Source organism: Helianthus annuus, chromosome 12 (genome assembly GCF_002127325.2).
Source record: "Helianthus annuus cultivar XRQ/B chromosome 12, HanXRQr2.0-SUNRISE, whole genome shotgun sequence".
NCBI lineage: Eukaryota > Viridiplantae > Streptophyta > Magnoliopsida > Asterales > Asteraceae > Helianthus > Helianthus annuus.
Window position 1 is genome coordinate 161776874 of NC_035444.2, and position 18560 is coordinate 161795433.

The window sequence follows — 18560 nt, forward strand, 5'->3', positions numbered from 1 at the left end:
AAACAAGCCCAGTTTTGTACATTTTAAGAAACACAAACTCAAAACTCCTTTTACATTTCAATTTCATATCTAATTATTTTCCTACAGGTCGTCTCACTGAAAGCAGTCTCTCTATTCCTACAGGATAGAGGTAAGGTTGTCTACACCTTACCCTCCTCAGAGACCCTATCTTAGCTTTGTTATTGGTGGGATTCACTGAGTATGATGATGAAAATTAAACAATAACTATGAAAAAAAAAAGGTTGTAATAGAACAAGGTAACTGCCATTAAACAAATAAGAATGAGGGTTACAAAAACCACACCAAATTAATTTCAACCCAAACAGAGCAAACTTCAAATACCAAAAATACCCTCAACAATATACATATGAGCTTACAAACACCTCCAGTCTATTTTATATTCAGCACAACACAACTTGTTTTCATGAGACAGAAAAACACAAAGTGAGCAATTTATCAAATACTTTAGAAAGGTAATTAGCACCTCATGCTAGATTTTTCACTTTTTTGAGGCCAAAATCACAATATGGAGCACCCCTTTTGACCCTTTCGCTTCTTTTTCTTCTTTTGCTTTGGTGGCTGCAGAACCACACTAATGGCTGCATCCAAAACAACCTTCACATTCTGCAGAAACAATCGTAAAGTTTCAGTAAAAAATGAAGTTTCTTTTTTAGTCGAAACACTTGATCTTTTCTAAGGATGTAAACAAGCTAAGCTACTCGTGAGCTACTCAAGATCGGCTCGCTAAAAGCTCGAGTAAGCTCGCAAGCCTAAACGAGCCTTAGATTCACTTATCGGGATCGAGTAGGCTCGCAAGCCTAAATGAGCTTACTATTACATTATTATCTTTTAATATATTAAATACATCTATCTATATAGTGATAATTAGTACATATAAAATTATCATCAAGATCGGCTCGCTAAAAGCTCGAGTAAGCTCGCAAGCCTAAACGAGCCTTAGATTCACTTATCGGGATCGAGTAGGCTCGCAAGCCTAAATGAGCTTACTATTACATTATTATCTTTTAATATATTAAATACATCTATCTATATAGTGATAATTAGTACATATAAAATTATCATCATCATCATCATCATACTCAGTAAATCCCACCAATAGCAAAGCAAAGGTAGGGTCTGAGGAGGGTAAGATGTAGACAGCCGTACCTCTACCCCGTAGGAATAGAGAGGCTGCTTCCAGTGAGACCCCCGGCTCGATAGTAGTTTTGCATCAAGCCTTGGACATAAGGCACATAACACTCAGCAATCGGGACAAAGACCGATTAGTGCATGTACCCTTTTGTCTTTCGGCTATCAACGCCACCACATGATGCATGATTAACCGTCCTTAGCTTTTAACGTTATTCTCACGAAATTAGTAAAATAACGTTAAAATTAGTGCACTTTCACTTTTGCCCCCCGATGGCCCACATATAAAATTATGATAAGATAACTAAATAATATATATATAATATTTAAAAACATAAATGTATATAAAAAATAATAAAAGAGCTAAGGTCAAGCTTGAAAAACTATGCATGAGCCAGGCTAGAGCTCAAGCTCTTGTAAGTTAAATGAGTCGATCTCAAGCTTAGGTTGGCTCAGCTCCTTTACCCCTTAATCTTCACTTAAAATATGATGACCATATTACAATCAATTGTACAAATATTTGTCTTTTCAAAACCAGCACTTGAAATGTCACCTGCTGTGTTTTTGAGCTACACTCAATGTAAGCAGGAGCACCGATTAGCTTCCTCAACTCCTCTCCCTATCGAAATTAAAGAAAAGATATCCATTTTATAAAAAGAATGAAACTTTATGTATAAAAAACAAACTTGGTGGAAAAGGACATAGAAAACGGGCAATAGGGGCAACCTGAGCCGTTGTAATTGGAACTGCACCGGGATGGTCCGTTAAAAACTGCTTATCATCATGAAGATCTACAAGAAACAATTTTTAATCGCCATTTCCATATTTATACTCAAATAGAGACCACAAAAAAAAAGAATTATTATAAATTTATTAAAATCATTTGATAAGTGTAAATACGGGTCAATAGATGATTTAATTGCAAGTAATTGCGTCTACGTATGAATATAAAAACTAACCTAGCTTTGTTCCAACAAGGATTATTGGAACTCCGGGTGCGTAATGCCTCAATTCAGGAATCCACTGCACAATGCAACAAACACCAAGTAAATGAGACAAACGGGGACACTTAGCTATCTTCTCGATACAAACGGGCCCCACAAATGATGATGTTATAAACGAATAGCATATGAGTTTTTTATGGGTCGAATTTGTTTCAGATATAAAATAGACAACGAAAGTAATCTAGATTGATTATTTACTAATTTAGAGGTGGCAATTTCGACCCCTTTACTTATGAATAGGTCAATTCGGGTTGTATTATTATAACACAAACGAGTCAAATCAAGAAATTATCTACGAGGGGTTAAAACTTGAAAGTTACCATTTTACTCAAAGATTTACAGACTGTTACCATGATCATAAATTGTACGAACATTTAGTTATAAAACAATTAAAACAACGCGGAAAGACCAAATTACCTTTTTAGAGATATCTTCATAGCTGGCCTTGCTAATTAGTGAAAACGCGAGTATAAAAACATCTGCACCGCGATAACTCAGAGGTCTCAATCTGTTGTAATCTTCCTGTCCTGTTCCAAACAAACATTTATAATCAACCAAAACAAATCAGACAAGACACGTAAATCCAATCTACTGATAAAGGATAGCAAGTACTATTTCATGAGAAATCTAAGTCATTGTTCCTTCAATAACTACTCATCATTTACAAAATTTTAAAATCAATTAACATTTAAAGAAAATTCCTGTAACTTATCCCAAAATCTTGAGAATTCAACATGTTTTCAAGAAACATAGCAAGAATTTGATGAACATAACCAAAAGAAACAAAAATGCAACTTTTAACCTCTCTAGTTCATACCATGCAAAATCACCAACAAAATAGAAATTAAACTTTTTTACCAGTTGACCACTCAATCGTTGAGTCGTTGACCATTCAATCCTGGTCCTCTTCTGGAGCAGCAAGATTGAGATCAATCATATCCGAACACGATGGAGCCGCGTGACCCATGGCCGCATAATGATCCATCGACCCGTTAATAAAATGAGACCGTTTGTGACCACCTAAAGCTTGCCCCGATTTAAACATCCTGAAACAAATCGGGCATTCGTGCCCTTTGATCTTTTTCACCTTCGTTTTCTTATCGTACTTCGCCTTTCGAGTATGTGCAAAGTCACCTTCTAAACTGTTTTCGCCACTGTCGTGTTTTGACCCGACCGTATTGTTCTTTTTGTGACACGGTCTATGCCCGCCAAGCCCTTGAAACGACGTAAAAACCTTGTTGCAGTTCAAGCATTCGTACTTATTTCGTTTCTTATTCGGCCCCTCGCGTTCTAGTTCAAGAGTATACGAATCATCATCATCGCAAACTCTTTTTTTCAAATACGCGAATTCTCTAAACAAATTCCTTCTTATTTCGAGCTTCTGTTCGTAAGTCAGTTCTTGTGTTTTATCGAATACCCGTTTCGACTTCTTGTTCGGGTCACCATATCGAAGCAATTCCTCAACCGAAATGTCCGATTCCACTTTTCTAGCAGTAAGATTCTCGAATTGAACACTATCGGCATCCAAACCGCCACTTGATTTCTTACTGATTCTTTCAACCGAAGACGATTTCGTCTCGAGAACAGCAGAATTGTCCGACGATTCGACAACCGAATTCAAACCCAAAAAAATAAAATAAAATCAGATTAAATATAAAAATTCATTGGTGATGAATAAAGATAAAACAAAACCCTAATAGTGATGATTAACCAGAATATATAGTTTCATAAACACAAACAGATAAACAAAATTCAACTGGCAAATGATAAAAACTAAATAACCAATACATCAGTGGATTATATCATTATAAGGTGATTCTTACATAAGCCGGTATTGATCGTAAAATACTCCATAGATTGCAGCTGATACGACTCCAATCTTCAGGTACCAGTCCAGAAACTTCATTGAATTACAACGAGAATGATAAATTAGAGAGCTAAAGACCTCAGATCTGCCGGCTGGTAAATTAGAATGGTCGAAAGATTTATCAGCGTTTCGGTTCTTTTGGGTACTACCAGGCCACGCCCGACATACTACTATTCTATATCCCGTTTTCTCAAGTTAAGTTGAGAAAATTTTCAGTTTTTTGCAAAATCATGTTAGCGGAAACAAACGGGCAATTGAAGAAGGATCCTTTACCACAATATTCATCTGCCCGAATCCTAATAATTCCTTAACTGACTTGCGACAGAACCCTAAAGCCATCGTTGTTGGGGCTTCTCTTTGTCCACAACTTACCACCGCCATCATCTGAACACCATCATCACCGACCCGACGTCATCTCAGGAGGACTTATGCAAACGGACAGGGCTTTTGAATTCAAGAATCTGATGATTGCATTGAAAGAGGAACGATTGAGTTGAAGAAACTGATAATCGCATTGAATGAGAAGGGAACCGGCGTAGAGAGATGAGATTGATTAATCTGTTTATCTATTTTATTTTATGTGAGAAGGGTAGAAAGGGAACAAAATGGTAAAAAATTAGGATTTTAAGTTAACCTTTCATATGCCATCTTAAAAAATTGAATGGAAATTACTATTTTAGACATGGGAAATGCTTATATATAGTACTAGTGGGAGACCCGCGCGTTGCGGCGGAGTAAATAATGCAAGACATGAACATATCACCAACATACCACCAGCACTTACCATCTACAATCTCTATTTAAAAAAATAATAGAAGTTAATACAGAGCAAAGTTTGAAAAATATAAGTTGAATGGACCCATTTTTGGTGAATAGGTTGAAATTTCCACCTCAACTTGTTCTTTGTAGGTTGTTACCAACCTTGCACCGTCTTTCGCCGGGCTTCTACAGAAAGAGTATAAGACTGCACATATATTGGGTTCTTTGTTGTGCTAATTGTGCCAAAACCATATAAAAAAATGATAATGGTTTGTAAACCTGATCAACAAATACTCGTAAAGCTCGTGTTGCTTACATTAAGATTCAAGCTTCAAAAGACTAAATTGGTTGTTTTTTAGACGACCAACGAATAAAAGCACGGCTACCTGAGGTAACCCAGTGGCAAAAGGCAGCCCCATACGCCTGCGATCGCAGACAACACTGGGTAGCCTAGGCCCACCCCATACGTAAATATATATAGTGGGTTTACCAGCGCATTGCAGAGGGATCAAGAAAACGCAAGCGGTCCATATGTTTTTCCATTTCTTTGAATCTGGGTGTAAGTCAAAACATAGTTGCACTATGTTGGGTTGACCTAATAACTCTTTTAGCCTGTCAAAGATGCGAAATATCCTCATTCATAAGTAAGCGGATGGAACTTCCCATCTCTTGTTAAAATATACTCATCTTTTTTTTTCTTTGCGCTACAGTACCTCAAGTGTTGCGACGGCGAGGAGCACAATTCGTAGACTTGAGGGAGCAGAGCGAGAGTTAAGTGCGCCATCACCTAATATGTACATTTTCCAAATGGTTATATAGATGCCACATCTTGCCAAAATAAAGAGTAGCACTGCCAAATGTCAAATAACACGGGAGTTTTATAAGTTTTTTTTTTTTTAAAAAAAAAACCTTGCTGGTAATGTTTTTTTTTTTTTTTAAATCAGAGATAAATAAGATTTTAAAAAAAATTACCTTCATTGTAGTTGCAGGATCACCGATCTTTAAGAGAAATTCATTGATGTAAAGAAGGAATAATTGTAATGCACCAATTGCTTCTTCTTCCCCAGGAACTTATTCCTCATCAATTCCTCATCTGCTCATCATGTGTAATATAAATTTGCTTCTACAACTGTAACAACCCGCACCTTCGTGCGTTGTTACTACTCGATACACTCGTTGCGCCTAGCACCGGAGATTCGGATCATAATGTAACTATACCAGTTATATCGCTAAATCGAAGTATAATCGAATAATTACGCATATTCTATCGCTATTACAAACCTATTTTGCATAACACTCACGATGATGTCGAGTAAAGGCCTAAACTACCCTTCTCGATGAGCGTGAGGTGTCAAAATGTGAGTAATCAACGCTAACGAGGGTTATCGGGTGAGTACTATGACTCTAACCGTCATGACGATGATGGAAATATGAGTAAGTGGTGCCCCGATAATCAGTGTGGCACATCACATCGAAGAACGCACTCGAAGGCACGCGTAACTTGATCACCGCACTGAGAATTGGATACATAAATACGTATATACGGCCCTTTTGTGATTAATTATAATAAATAAATTAATAATTATATAAATATATAAAAATATGGCTTAAACCGTCGAGATCGCACCAAAAACGGGATCAAAAGGCTTCCGAACGGATCAATTCGATCAGACTAGTCCAATTGGTCAGACCGGCCCAATCAGATAGGCCAGTCCGATCGGATGGGCCAGTCCGATCGACTAGGCCAGCCGATCGACTGGGCCAGCCAGCCGATCGACTGGGCTAACCGATCGACTAGGCCAGCCGATCGACTGGGCTAACCGATCGACTAGGCCAGCCGATCGACTGGGCTAACCGATCGACTAGGCCAGCCGATCGACTGGGCTAACCGATCGACTAGGCCAGCCGATCGACTGGGCCAGCCGATCGAACGGGCCAGCCGAACCAACTGCTGTTTTGCCTTCCTTTCTCCTTCCTTGCCTATAAATACCCCTCCATTCACTCCCAAACACTTGTGTTGCTGCTCCTAACCGAACAAGACGTTCCAGCCCTCAAATCTCTCGATTTCTTCCGAATCTTGTAAGTTTTCAACCCGAATCTTGTACTTTCTTGATCCAAATGCAATCCTTCATCTTTCTATCTTTCGAATCTCGATTTTTAACCGTGAAATCAACGGATTTGGGGTGTTCTAAGGTGATGTCACCACAAAGTTCTTCAAAGGTGATGTCATCCCATGAAGAACAACTCAGATTCGGATGATTTACGTACGATTCTTCATGAATCTCAACCAAATCAATGTTTTTCTAATCAAAAGGCCACGGATTTGGGTTGTTCGGATAGATTTCATCACAAAGTTCTTATGAACTTCAAGTGTTGACCTTATATCATCAAGAACAACTCAGATCCAGGGCATTTCCTAAGTAAAATCAAGGTTTTTACATCAGATCTAGTGATAAAATGATCGATTTCGAGTTAGACACGGAAAAACCGACAAAAACGACCAGTTCCGACGAACGGGGTGATTCCCGGCCGTTAAAACAGGTCGGAATTGACGGGATTTCAGTTGCTTAACACCTCATCGTAACGTCCTAACCCAAAACGCTGAAAAACGCTCGAAAAATCATCGAAAACAGCCGAACAGGATGGCCAATCGAACAGCTGGTCGATCGAACAGCTGGTCGATCGAACAGCTGGTCCGATCGAACAGCTGGTCCGATCGAACAGCTGGTCCGATCGAACAGCTGGTCCGATCGAACAGCTGGTCCGATCGAACAGCTGGTCCGATCGAACAGCTGGTCCGATCGAACAGCTGGTCCGATCGAACAGCTGGTCCGATCGAACAGCTGGTCCGATCGAACAGCTGGTCGATCGATCAGGCCCATTCGATCGATCACGCCATCCGACCAACCAAGCCCATCCGACCGACCAGGCCCACTCGATCGAGTGGCCTGTTCGACTGGGCCAGCCCAATTACAATTTTCAGCCCAATTTCACCATTTTGTCCGATTTCAACCCAAATTCGCCCGATTTCACGCAAATCGATACCATTTAACGCATAGTAACCTATCACTCACATAAATTATCTGAAATCAGGATATTCTCCGGCACCGGTTCCGCAAACCTAACCGAAAACGCGCTGTGAGTATACTTGACCCCTTTTATCGAATTTTGGGTGTAACATACGTTCCATAAAAACCAAACTTATCAAACGAATGATTTAATTGGACTATTTATCACTGGCGAATAACTGTTTGCATAGATATACGTGATGCTAGTACATGTATGCTAGGACTTATACTCGTGACGTCCCACCAAGACTAGTATAGTACTATTTCGCCCGACGGGGTCTAGTTATGCCATCAAGAGTCGAGCATCGAGGACTTAGCTGGTAGTATCAGTTTTGTGAGTATATATGTTGTGTATTACGTTTATGCATGTGGAAATTCGCAGCACTTTTATTCTATCACACTATCACATATCAAACCTGTATACTCGCCAATACTTTTGTATTGACAAAGTTTTAACGTATGTTGCAGGTTTAGCCGAAGTTTACATCAAATCAAGCTAGGAAGTCTAGATACTCATCTAAATTATAGGTTGTCGGATTTGAATTGTTCGAGAGGACAAGAAATCTGTGATAACTTATGTGATTGTATTGTTTGTTAGTATGGGATGACAAATGTAATAAATATTATCGCAATATAGTTGTTATGGATTCTCTTGAGCAATCTGATTCGCCTAGTGCCGCACCCCGATGATTCCGCCATCGGTTGGGGTGTGACAGATTGGTATCAGAGCCATAACTATAGGGAATTAGGCAAAGTTTGAGACTCGACCTAGTCCGGGTCGATGTCTTATGAAAGTGACCTAGTCTATAGTCTAAGTACCAACAGGCCGACTCTTACGAACTCGTTAGGGTTTGTTTGGGCCAACTTGCTACTCTCGACCGAATTTGTTGAAAAGTTACAACTATTGTGTGAACACCGCATACTACAGCTTCACACAAAGAGCCTTTCCTAAGGCTAGAAGGTTACTTAGCCTTTCCTAAGGCTGACACAATACACATGTTTTCAAAACTACTCGCATAACAAAACCGAGTGATCTAGTCGAGACCAGGTGTGAAAACCAATAACTCTCGATAGGATCACTCACTCAGCGTATTTTTCTAGCACGAGAACTCTTTGTTGAGCTAGGAGTGACATCCACATCTCGACAAAAGGTCTCCATTTCGAAATTCTGGTGGAACTCTCGGATTTATTCGATGAGCATAACCACAAATGGGAACGAAGTTGTTAAGCCAGGGGTGAAACCCATACCTTAATCAACTGTTCCACTCCATAAAATGGTTTACAAAAGCTCTCACCAAGGTCACGACCATAACAACGACTCAGGCTGCGCGAAGACTAGAGAGACGAATGTTAGGAGCTGCATCCCAGTGGAAGCGTGAGTCCTCTAGGTCAACGCGTATGCCCGAACCTTTTGGTTGTAGTCGGGTTACTTGGGTAGTCAACGCCTAAACACCCAAGGCATTCCATCTAAATTTTACGTGAATGGTTTACGTCTATGAGTTTTCAAATTTAAGCTTTACGATTTACCGATTTCCCGATTTATCGAATTTACGAACCTCGATTTACGAAGCGCACAACTTGCACAGCCATCGCAATCTAAAACAAAGACCGAATGATCGCAACAAAACCAACGTCTAAGTACTCGAATTCGCTTACGCTATTTCTCTCATCGCGTCCTCGTGAATTCTAAATCAATATTTATGTGTAACCTACAACTATATCTATATGTATTAAATACAAAACGAATCAATTATGTGAGAGTTTAGGAACCTAGAATTTTTCCTATGTGACTCCTATGTGTTTAATTAAATTCTATACCAAGTTTTGATCGAATCAAATCGCATCAAAAGTTCAGAAATCATTATGATCGAATCTCATTCCGAATCCTTCTGTCTAGATGCCTTCCAACAACTCGATCTCGAGACGAGTAGCTAGGAGAAGAGCCCAACGACGCGCCGATAAGAGGATTGCCTCAATTGTGACCAAGGAAGTGGTCAAGCTCATTCCTCAAATTGTCGCGCAAGTGCACTCTCAAAGCCACTCTCGAGCCCCGGAAGACGTTAAGACGGAATCTGCATTTCTCTACAAACACTTCAAAGCCTGTGATCCGATGCCTTTCACGGGTGAAGGAGATGTTTCTCAATTATTCCAGTGGTTCGATGCCATCGAGGTTACCCTTCGTCAGAGTGGGTGCCCCGAGGACCTTCAAACTACTTGCGCCACCGGAGTATTCCAATCCCGAGCACTCGATTGGTGGACCGTCGAACGCAACAAACGTGGGATCTCCGCAGCTTACGCCCTCTCATGGGGTGAGCTGAAGGAACTCATGAAGGAAGAATATTGTCCCCCTCACGAAGTCCAGAAGCTAGAGAACGAATTTTGGGAAATCAAGCAAGCCGAAGGTGACAATGCGAGCTATACAGCAAGGTTCAAACAGCTTAGCATAATCTTCCCAAGTCAAGTCGACACTCCGAAGAAAGCTATCGCGAAGTATATTCGTGGCTTACCAGAGCGTGTGGGTGATTTTGTCGAAGCTGCAAAACCTACTACCATCGAAGAAGCCTACCGTCTAGCCGCAGAGCTCAACAGCAAACGAGTCGTAAACGGATCCTTCACCAAGAAGCCTGTCACACGAGCTCATCAAGCAATCATCATCCACTCATCCGACGATTCCTCTGGAGAATCGGTCGGTGGTTCATCTGACAGCTCCTCGGAGGATTCTTCTAAGAATTACTCCGACAATGCCTCCGCTAAATCGTCAGGCGAATCCGAAGACGACGCCGCATCAACTCAGGAAGCCCAACCGAGCCGCAAACGAAAGACCATGAGCCCAGACTCTTCAACAACTGGACTGCCGCAACCCGAACCTCTCCGATCAGTTCCAGTTCAGTCAAAGCGAGCTTACAATGGATCTCATCCCCTGTGTTTCACATGCACGTATCATCACCCGCTAGAAGCAAAATGTCGCTATTGCGCAAATTGCAACTGGTATGGGCATTATACGTCGCAGTGCCGTACAGGACCGTGACCTGGAAGGAAGTCATCAGCAACCGCCGTCTCCGCAAGTATCCACAACAACGTTATTTTGATCCTAATGTTGTTGTAATAATCCGACTTATCACTATCATTTCTGGAACTTATTTCATATATCATCGTGTGCGGATTCTATTTCTCTTACAATCGAGCACTATCTAGACGCTAGCACTATGTACTATATTATGTATTTTATCCCTATAACACTCTTAGAACGAGGTACGGTATACGTGCAAGGGACAACTAATCACGGGTGCACACGGGATTATCTTGGTCAGTGCACGGAGATCGTAGTGAAGTTCTAATGGTGCCATAACGTTTAAAAGCACGGTCAAGGCCGTGTCAACAAAGTGTGACACCAAAGCACGGGGCATAAGTAGTAGGGGTGACGCGGGGGTACGCTTTACCATACTACCGAAACTTCGTGAAGAAAGTGCCATGTGGAGTTGGACGTTATTAGACCTATTATACTATTATGGTTAATTTGACACTCTACCATCAATCACAAGGCGTAACAAAACTAAACCGCATCACTGCGAGGCTTCTCGTAAGTCCGCGTACACAAATTGCCACATCGATGAACTTAGGTAAGTTCACCCCGAAGAGCAATTGGAGCAACGTGAGACTGGTCGTAAAGTTTAGAACGCAACCTAATCGCAGTTTTGCCGGATCAATCTCGCAATCAAATCATTCGATATGTGGCTCGAAATCGCAATCGCATCATGTATTGTCTAAAAATCTCTAACGCTAGTTATTGTCAACCGTGTGAACCTCTATCAGCTGGTGTGGATCGCCTATTGTGGATTCGCTAGACGAGTATCGAGAATCACTCGCCGCCTTCCACTCTTAACGCGCCTCGCACCTAATCCATCCACTCGATACTCTTATCGTGGTTCGCTATTACTTATCGGTGTATGCATTCTACTCGACATGTTAGCGCGCACGACCTCGCTTCACGAGATAAAATTAATAAGGTTGAAACATGGTGATGTTTTAACCATATTAGTTGACTTTGTGGAAAAAGGCCATGTGGGCTAGCCTTAGTACTATTCGTGGTGTAATCAGTTCAATCAATCGTCTATCACTCGCAACGCAACAATCGTCGCATATCAATCTGTTGAAATCTATTGTCTATCGATGTTCGAATGTTACTTGGAAGTCATCGCAGGTGGTGTAATGTTAGGGTGCATGACATTGCTTCACAAGATAAAACTAATATGGAAACATGGTGTTTGTCATATTAGCAAGTCTTGTGGAAACGTGCCATGCAAACTTCGTGTGGAATCAAATCGAAATCTCATTTACCCGAATCCAAATCGTGTCATTCGTTGCCCAACCAAGCATACCATATCAGCGTTGTGCGACCGGACTACTCGCACCCGCTGCCTACGCTTGGTTTGCATCCAACTTATTTCTATTCAAAACTCGGTCTAGCACCTCATCGCTAGGATCAAGGGAATCGAAATTCTATCTGTGTCTTATCGGCACGCATGACACTGCCTCATGAAACGGAGTTAATATGGGTAAAGCATGGTGGATACGCCGCTGGTACTTCCTATATATAAGTGTTTTAACCATATTAACGAACTTTTGTGGGAAGGTGCCACGTGGGGCCCGATGTAAGTTATTTTTCCATATTATTAAGGAAAACCTATTTTTATAAAATTTTTACTAAAACCGTTGGACGAATGAAATTCCTTACAACATGGAGAAAACATCGAATCAGTTTGGCTCCGTGCCCAATGAAAATTTCATAAGTCCAATTCTTTTCTTAAAAACCTTTGCAATGACCGACAGAAATCTTCCCGAGAACGAGGGTTTGGCAGTCGAGTTCCGCTCGAACCCACGTTGTAGGAAAGTTTTCTTAAAACTTATTTTGCCACCTGATTCTTTTAAAATGTAAAACTCAAAACCTGTTATCAAATAACAAAACCCTCCACATAGCGCTGGTGTGGACATCAAAACGGTCGACACCGCGCCATGAGGAGATTTTTCTTAATTAATTTCGGAAATTAATCGAGTATTGGTAAGTTTAAAACGCTATAAAATTGCTTTTTGTATGCGTTATCACTTCTAAGTAATCGAATCGTATGCTCTCTCTATTTTCACTCGCCAAATCGTAATCGATCGCTCGTTATCTAGACGCTAATAATCTCTACTCTCAATCGCATCAACTCTTACAACCCTACTATTGGATTAATTTCGGGACGAAATTTCCTAAAGGAGGGGATACTGTAACAACCCGCACCTTCGTGCGTTGTTACTACTCGATACACTCGTTGCGCCTAGCACCGGAGATTCGGATCATAATGTAACTATACCAGTTATATCGCTAAATCGAAGTATAATCGAATAATTACGCATATTCTATCGCTATTACAAACCTATTTTGCATAACACTCACGATGATGTCGAGTAAAGGCCTAAACTACCCTTCTCGATGAGCGTGAGGTGTCAAAATGTGAGTAATCAACGCTAACGAGGGTTATCGGGTGAGTACTATGACTCTAACCGTCATGACGATGATGGAAATATGAGTAAGTGGTGCCCCGATAATCAGTGTGGCACATCACATCGAAGAACGCACTCGAAGGCACGCGTAACTTGATCACCGCACTGAGAATTGGATACATAAATACGTATATACGGCCCTTTTGTGATTAATTATAATAAATAAATTAATAATTATATAAATATATAAAAATATGGCTTAAACCGTCGAGATCGCACCAAAAACGGGATCAAAAGGCTTCCGAACGGATCAATTCGATCAGACTAGTCCAATTGGTCAGACCGGCCCAATCAGATAGGCCAGTCCGATCGGATGGGCCAGTCCGATCGACTAGGCCAGCCGATCGACTGGGCCAGCCGATCGACTGGGCCAGCCGATCGACTGGGCTAACCGATCGACTAGGCCAGCCGATCGACTGGGCTAACCGATCGACTAGGCCAGCCGATCGACTGGGCTAACCGATCGACTAGGCCAGCCGATCGACTGGGCTAACCGATCGACTAGGCCAGCCGATCGACTGGGCCAGCCGATCGAACGGGCCAGCCGAACCAACTGCTGTTTTGCCTTCCTTTCTCCTTCCTTGCCTATAAATACCCCTCCATTCACTCCCAAACACTTGTGTTGCTGCTCCTAACCGAACAAGACGTTCCAGCCCTCAAATCTCTCGATTTCTTCCGAATCTTGTAAGTTTTCAACCCGAATCTTGTACTTTCTTGATCCAAATGCAATCCTTCATCTTTCTATCTTTCGAATCTCGATTTTTAACCGTGAAATCAACGGATTTGGGGTGTTCTAAGGTGATGTCACCACAAAGTTCTTCAAAGGTGATGTCATCCCATGAAGAACAACTCAGATTCGGATGATTTACGTACGATTCTTCATGAATCTCAACCAAATCAATGTTTTTCTAATCAAAAGGCCACGGATTTGGGTTGTTCGGATAGATTTCATCACAAAGTTCTTATGAACTTCAAGTGTTGACCTTATATCATCAAGAACAACTCAGATCCAGGGCATTTCCTAAGTAAAATCAAGGTTTTTACATCAGATCTAGTGATAAAATGATCGATTTCGAGTTAGACACGGAAAAACCGACAAAAACGACCAGTTCCGACGAACGGGGTGATTCCCGGCCGTTAAAACAGGTCGGAATTGACGGGATTTCAGTTGCTTAACACCTCATCGTAACGTCCTAACCCAAAACGCTGAAAAACGCTCGAAAAATCATCGAAAACAGCCGAACAGGATGGCCAATCGAACAGCTGGTCGATCGAACAGCTGGTCGATCGAACAGCTGGTCCGATCGAACAGCTGGTCCGATCGAACAGCTGGTCCGATCGAACAGCTGGTCCGATCGAACAGCTGGTCCGATCGAACAGCTGGTCCGATCGAACAGCTGGTCCGATCGAACAGCTGGTCCGATCGAACAGCTGGTCCGATCGAACAGCTGGTCGATCGATCAGGCCCATTCGATCGATCACGCCATCCGACCAACCAAGCCCATCCGACCGACCAGGCCCACTCGATCGAGTGGCCTGTTCGACTGGGCCAGCCCAATTACAATTTTCAGCCCAATTTCACCATTTTGTCCGATTTCAACCCAAATTCGCCCGATTTCACGCAAATCGATACCATTTAACGCATAGTAACCTATCACTCACATAAATTATCTGAAATCAGGATATTCTCCGGCACCGGTTCCGCAAACCTAACCGAAAACGCGCTGTGAGTATACTTGACCCCTTTTATCGAATTTTGGGTGTAACATACGTTCCATAAAAACCAAACTTATCAAACGAATGATTTAATTGGACTATTTATCACTGGCGAATAACTGTTTGCATAGATATACGTGATGCTAGTACATGTATGCTAGGACTTATACTCGTGACGTCCCACCAAGACTAGTATAGTACTATTTCGCCCGACGGGGTCTAGTTATGCCATCAAGAGTCGAGCATCGAGGACTTAGCTGGTAGTATCAGTTTTGTGAGTATATATGTTGTGTATTACGTTTATGCATGTGGAAATTCGCAGCACTTTTATTCTATCACACTATCACATATCAAACCTGTATACTCGCCAATACTTTTGTATTGACAAAGTTTTAACGTATGTTGCAGGTTTAGCCGAAGTTTACATCAAATCAAGCTAGGAAGTCTAGATACTCATCTAAATTATAGGTTGTCGGATTTGAATTGTTCGAGAGGACAAGAAATCTGTGATAACTTATGTGATTGTATTGTTTGTTAGTATGGGATGACAAATGTAATAAATATTATCGCAATATAGTTGTTATGGATTCTCTTGAGCAATCTGATTCGCCTAGTGCCGCACCCCGATGATTCCGCCATCGGTTGGGGTGTGACAACAACCCTACTTTTTGTAAAGATCATCTATATTAAAAAGATACAAAAAATCGGATCATGTTTTATAAGTTTAGGTGACTAACTAACCTCAAATAAAGGATTTGAAAATGAAAATTGGAGCTCGATTTATGAGACTTGGGCAAAAAATCAGGTGCGAAGGTTAGAAATTTTACGCATATCACGTCCGAAAATTTTATACGTATTGAGTCCTCCCCCGAACGGATTTCGTCCGAGAATATATGGGTCCCGTGACTTTTGCCCAAAAATATACCCGATATGCAACAATTTCGAATAGGCTGCTGACACACAACATACACTCTCACATACTGAATCCTAAAAGACAAAAAATCATAGTGATGGTTGAACAATGCTGGAAAAAAGAAATTGGACCATATGAAAAAGAACCACAAAAAATAGGTTTAAAATCATAAAGAAACTTCCAAACCAACACAAATCATTATCGTTCATCACTAATCAACAAACACACAACCGCACATGTTCAACTATTCAATAATTTAAATCACAACAAAAATGATAAATATAGATTCATCCACCAGTTATACCACAACAAATTTCGGATCCAAACACTTTCTGAGTAACAAGAGACAGTTGCTCCTTTCACTATACTTCCTCGAATTTCATCATATATTCTATTAACCCTGCAGAAAATAATAATATAGTAATTTCAATCATTTAAAACACAACAAGTATTTATAAAACTCGAGAAAACTAAAGGCAAAAAATGTGTTTGCGTGTCATTACTCATTTCGACCCAATTTACTTGCCAATTAATTCATCTCTAGCTTAAAGAACTAACAAAATATACAGTCGAAACACTTACCACTCTTTGCCATCATTGTCAAAAATTGAGGTCAAAATCAGCTTGATGGTGTAAAACACTCTTCAACTGCATATTTCATGTGATCGTCTCTCGAAATCCTTTCCCACAATTGTATTTGTGAGTCACTCTCTGCCGCCAAATGTTGCATCAACGAATATCTAAATATAGAACGACTTCTTTAATGAAGAAATTCACATAATAAATAAGAAGAACCGAAATGTGGACCAAGAATTTGAATAACCTTGCTGGCTAGAAGAAAAAGAGGCCATTGAACCATGGGAACAAAGCCAGTGGCATTTGAAGCAAATTCCATTTCCCTGTAGAACTTCGATTCAACGAACAAGCACAAAAATTCAACCGTCATATCTGTCATGATTATAATTTATAAACCCTAGAATACATCGTTAGCATAAACAATCTACAATCCTCAATAACCAAAACAATTCAACCGTCATATATGTCATGATTATATAAACCCTAGAATACACATCTTTAGCATAAACAATCTATAATTCTGAACAATCACAACAATTCAACCGTCACATCTGTCACAATTATAAAGCCTAGACCACATATCTTATCATGAACAATCTATAACCACAAACAAACACAAAATTAAACTGTCACGTCACCAAAAACAATCTACAATAACTAAATTTACCACCTCAGATCCAAACAAACCCTAGAACACACGCAAAACAAAAACCGAATCGATCAAAAACCAAACCTGCGTAACTATTAGTGACATCGACGGTTCCTTTGAACGAGCTACCGAGAAGCACACCGACGATTGCCAATTGTTTGTTGAATTTTGTTACCGAAGAGAAACTGGGGATTTGAATGAATCGATTGCCGTCTCCTTCACGCGGAATTGAAAATCCAAATCCGCATAATGACAGGAAGAAGCGTTGTTTATGAATAAGAAGAGGTGGATTGAGGCGACTAATTAAAGGCAGCGATTGAGTCGCAGCATTCAATTGAAGGGCAGGTGAGGGAATGTGAAAGATCAAACTTCAATACAGACTTCTCGGTACGAATTCAGGTGAAGGGTGAAGAAACTGATGATACAAAGGTAGATTGAAAGAGAACGATTCAGGTGAAGAGGAGGATAAAATGGGAACGAAAATGTAAAAATATAGGTTTTATTTAAGACTATTAGTCTGCCATTTTAAAAAATAGGTGTTAAATTACTTTTGTATCCATTGGAGATGTATTATATAGATATATAGATATATAGATAGATATAGATAGATAGATATAGATATATAGATATAGGACAAAGATCCGTTAGTAACCACCCTTTATTGCGAGAACCGCAAGAACCAATGTGAACACAAACAAAAATACCTAAAAATAGCTAAAAAACACACAATTTTTTTTGGCTACTAAAAGCAGTGATTTTAACTTAAAAAATATTAAAAAAAAAATTTGTGTATTTTTTTTTATTTTTTTAGATTTTTTTTAGGTTTTTTGGGGTTTAGTTTTTAGCATTTTAGCTTGGGGGTGGGGGAGGGGGGGTTTAGGTTTGGGGGGGGGGGGGGTTAGGTTTTTTTTTTTTTTTTTTTTTTTTTTGGGAGGGGGGGGGGTTAAGTTTTTTTTAGCTATTTTAGGTTGTGTTCACATTGGTTCACGCGGTTCTCGCAATAAAGGTGGTTCTCGCTTGAACCTTACCCTATATATATATATATATATATATATATTACTAGTCTAAGTACCCGTGTATTACACGAGTAGCTTACACAAAAAAAAAATCTCGTTTAACAATGTTGACCCAAATATTTGAATTATATAAATGTTAAACTACTAACGCAAATATTAGAGTATACTGAATAATTAAAATACATGAATATGAAAAAATCACAAGTCGTGGGTAAAAATTTCTTCAACTGACCTGGACTGGCTCTTTTCAACCCGGTGTTCAACCCGACCATCTTGCCACCTTCATATTCTATCTTTAT

General features: G+C 40.3%; 1 protein-coding gene across 8 annotated transcripts; it reads right to left on the minus strand.

The window, feature by feature from the left end:
• Window positions 1-447: 447 nt before the first annotated feature.
• Window positions 448-17817, minus strand: LOC110896176 (rac-like GTP-binding protein ARAC3). 8 transcript variants are annotated; one of them, XM_022143629.2, is made up of 6 exons: window positions 3012-3913; window positions 2571-2680; window positions 2109-2172; window positions 1876-1940; window positions 1703-1768; window positions 448-624 (listed from the first exon to the last, which is right to left on the minus strand). In XM_022143629.2, exons 1-6 carry the CDS (start codon window positions 3043-3045, stop codon window positions 520-522), a joined length of 444 nt encoding a protein of 147 aa, XP_021999321.1. In that variant the 5' UTR covers window positions 3046-3913; the 3' UTR covers window positions 448-519. The 8 variants fall into 8 exon arrangements, 3 of the variants coding, with proteins under 3 accessions (XP_021999321.1, XP_035836424.1, XP_021999322.1); XR_002567726.2 differs by lacking the exons at window positions 448-624; window positions 1703-1768; window positions 1876-1940; ... (1 more) ...; window positions 2571-2680; window positions 3012-3913 and adding exons at window positions 4712-5566; window positions 5752-5872; window positions 15849-16420; ... (1 more) ...; window positions 16844-16927; window positions 17330-17817; XR_002567725.2 differs by lacking the exons at window positions 448-624; window positions 1703-1768; window positions 1876-1940; ... (1 more) ...; window positions 2571-2680; window positions 3012-3913 and adding exons at window positions 4712-5566; window positions 5752-5872; window positions 15849-16420; ... (1 more) ...; window positions 16844-16968; window positions 17330-17817.
• Between the last annotated feature and the right edge of the window lie 743 nt (window positions 17818-18560).

Bases quoted from the DNA above. Each gene is read 5' to 3' on its own strand.
- LOC110896176 (XM_022143629.2), bottom strand. From the start codon at position 3,045: ATGGTCAACGACTCAACGATTGAGTGGTCAACTG. The intron at 1,769-1,875 runs GTTGCCCCTATT...TAATTTCGATAG, and splicing joins TTCCAATTACAACGGCTCAG to GGAGAGGAGTTGAGGAAGCT. The intron at 625-1,702 runs GTGACATTTCAA...TTGTTTCTGCAG, and splicing joins GTAGCTCAAAAACACAGCAG to AATGTGAAGGTTGTTTTGGA.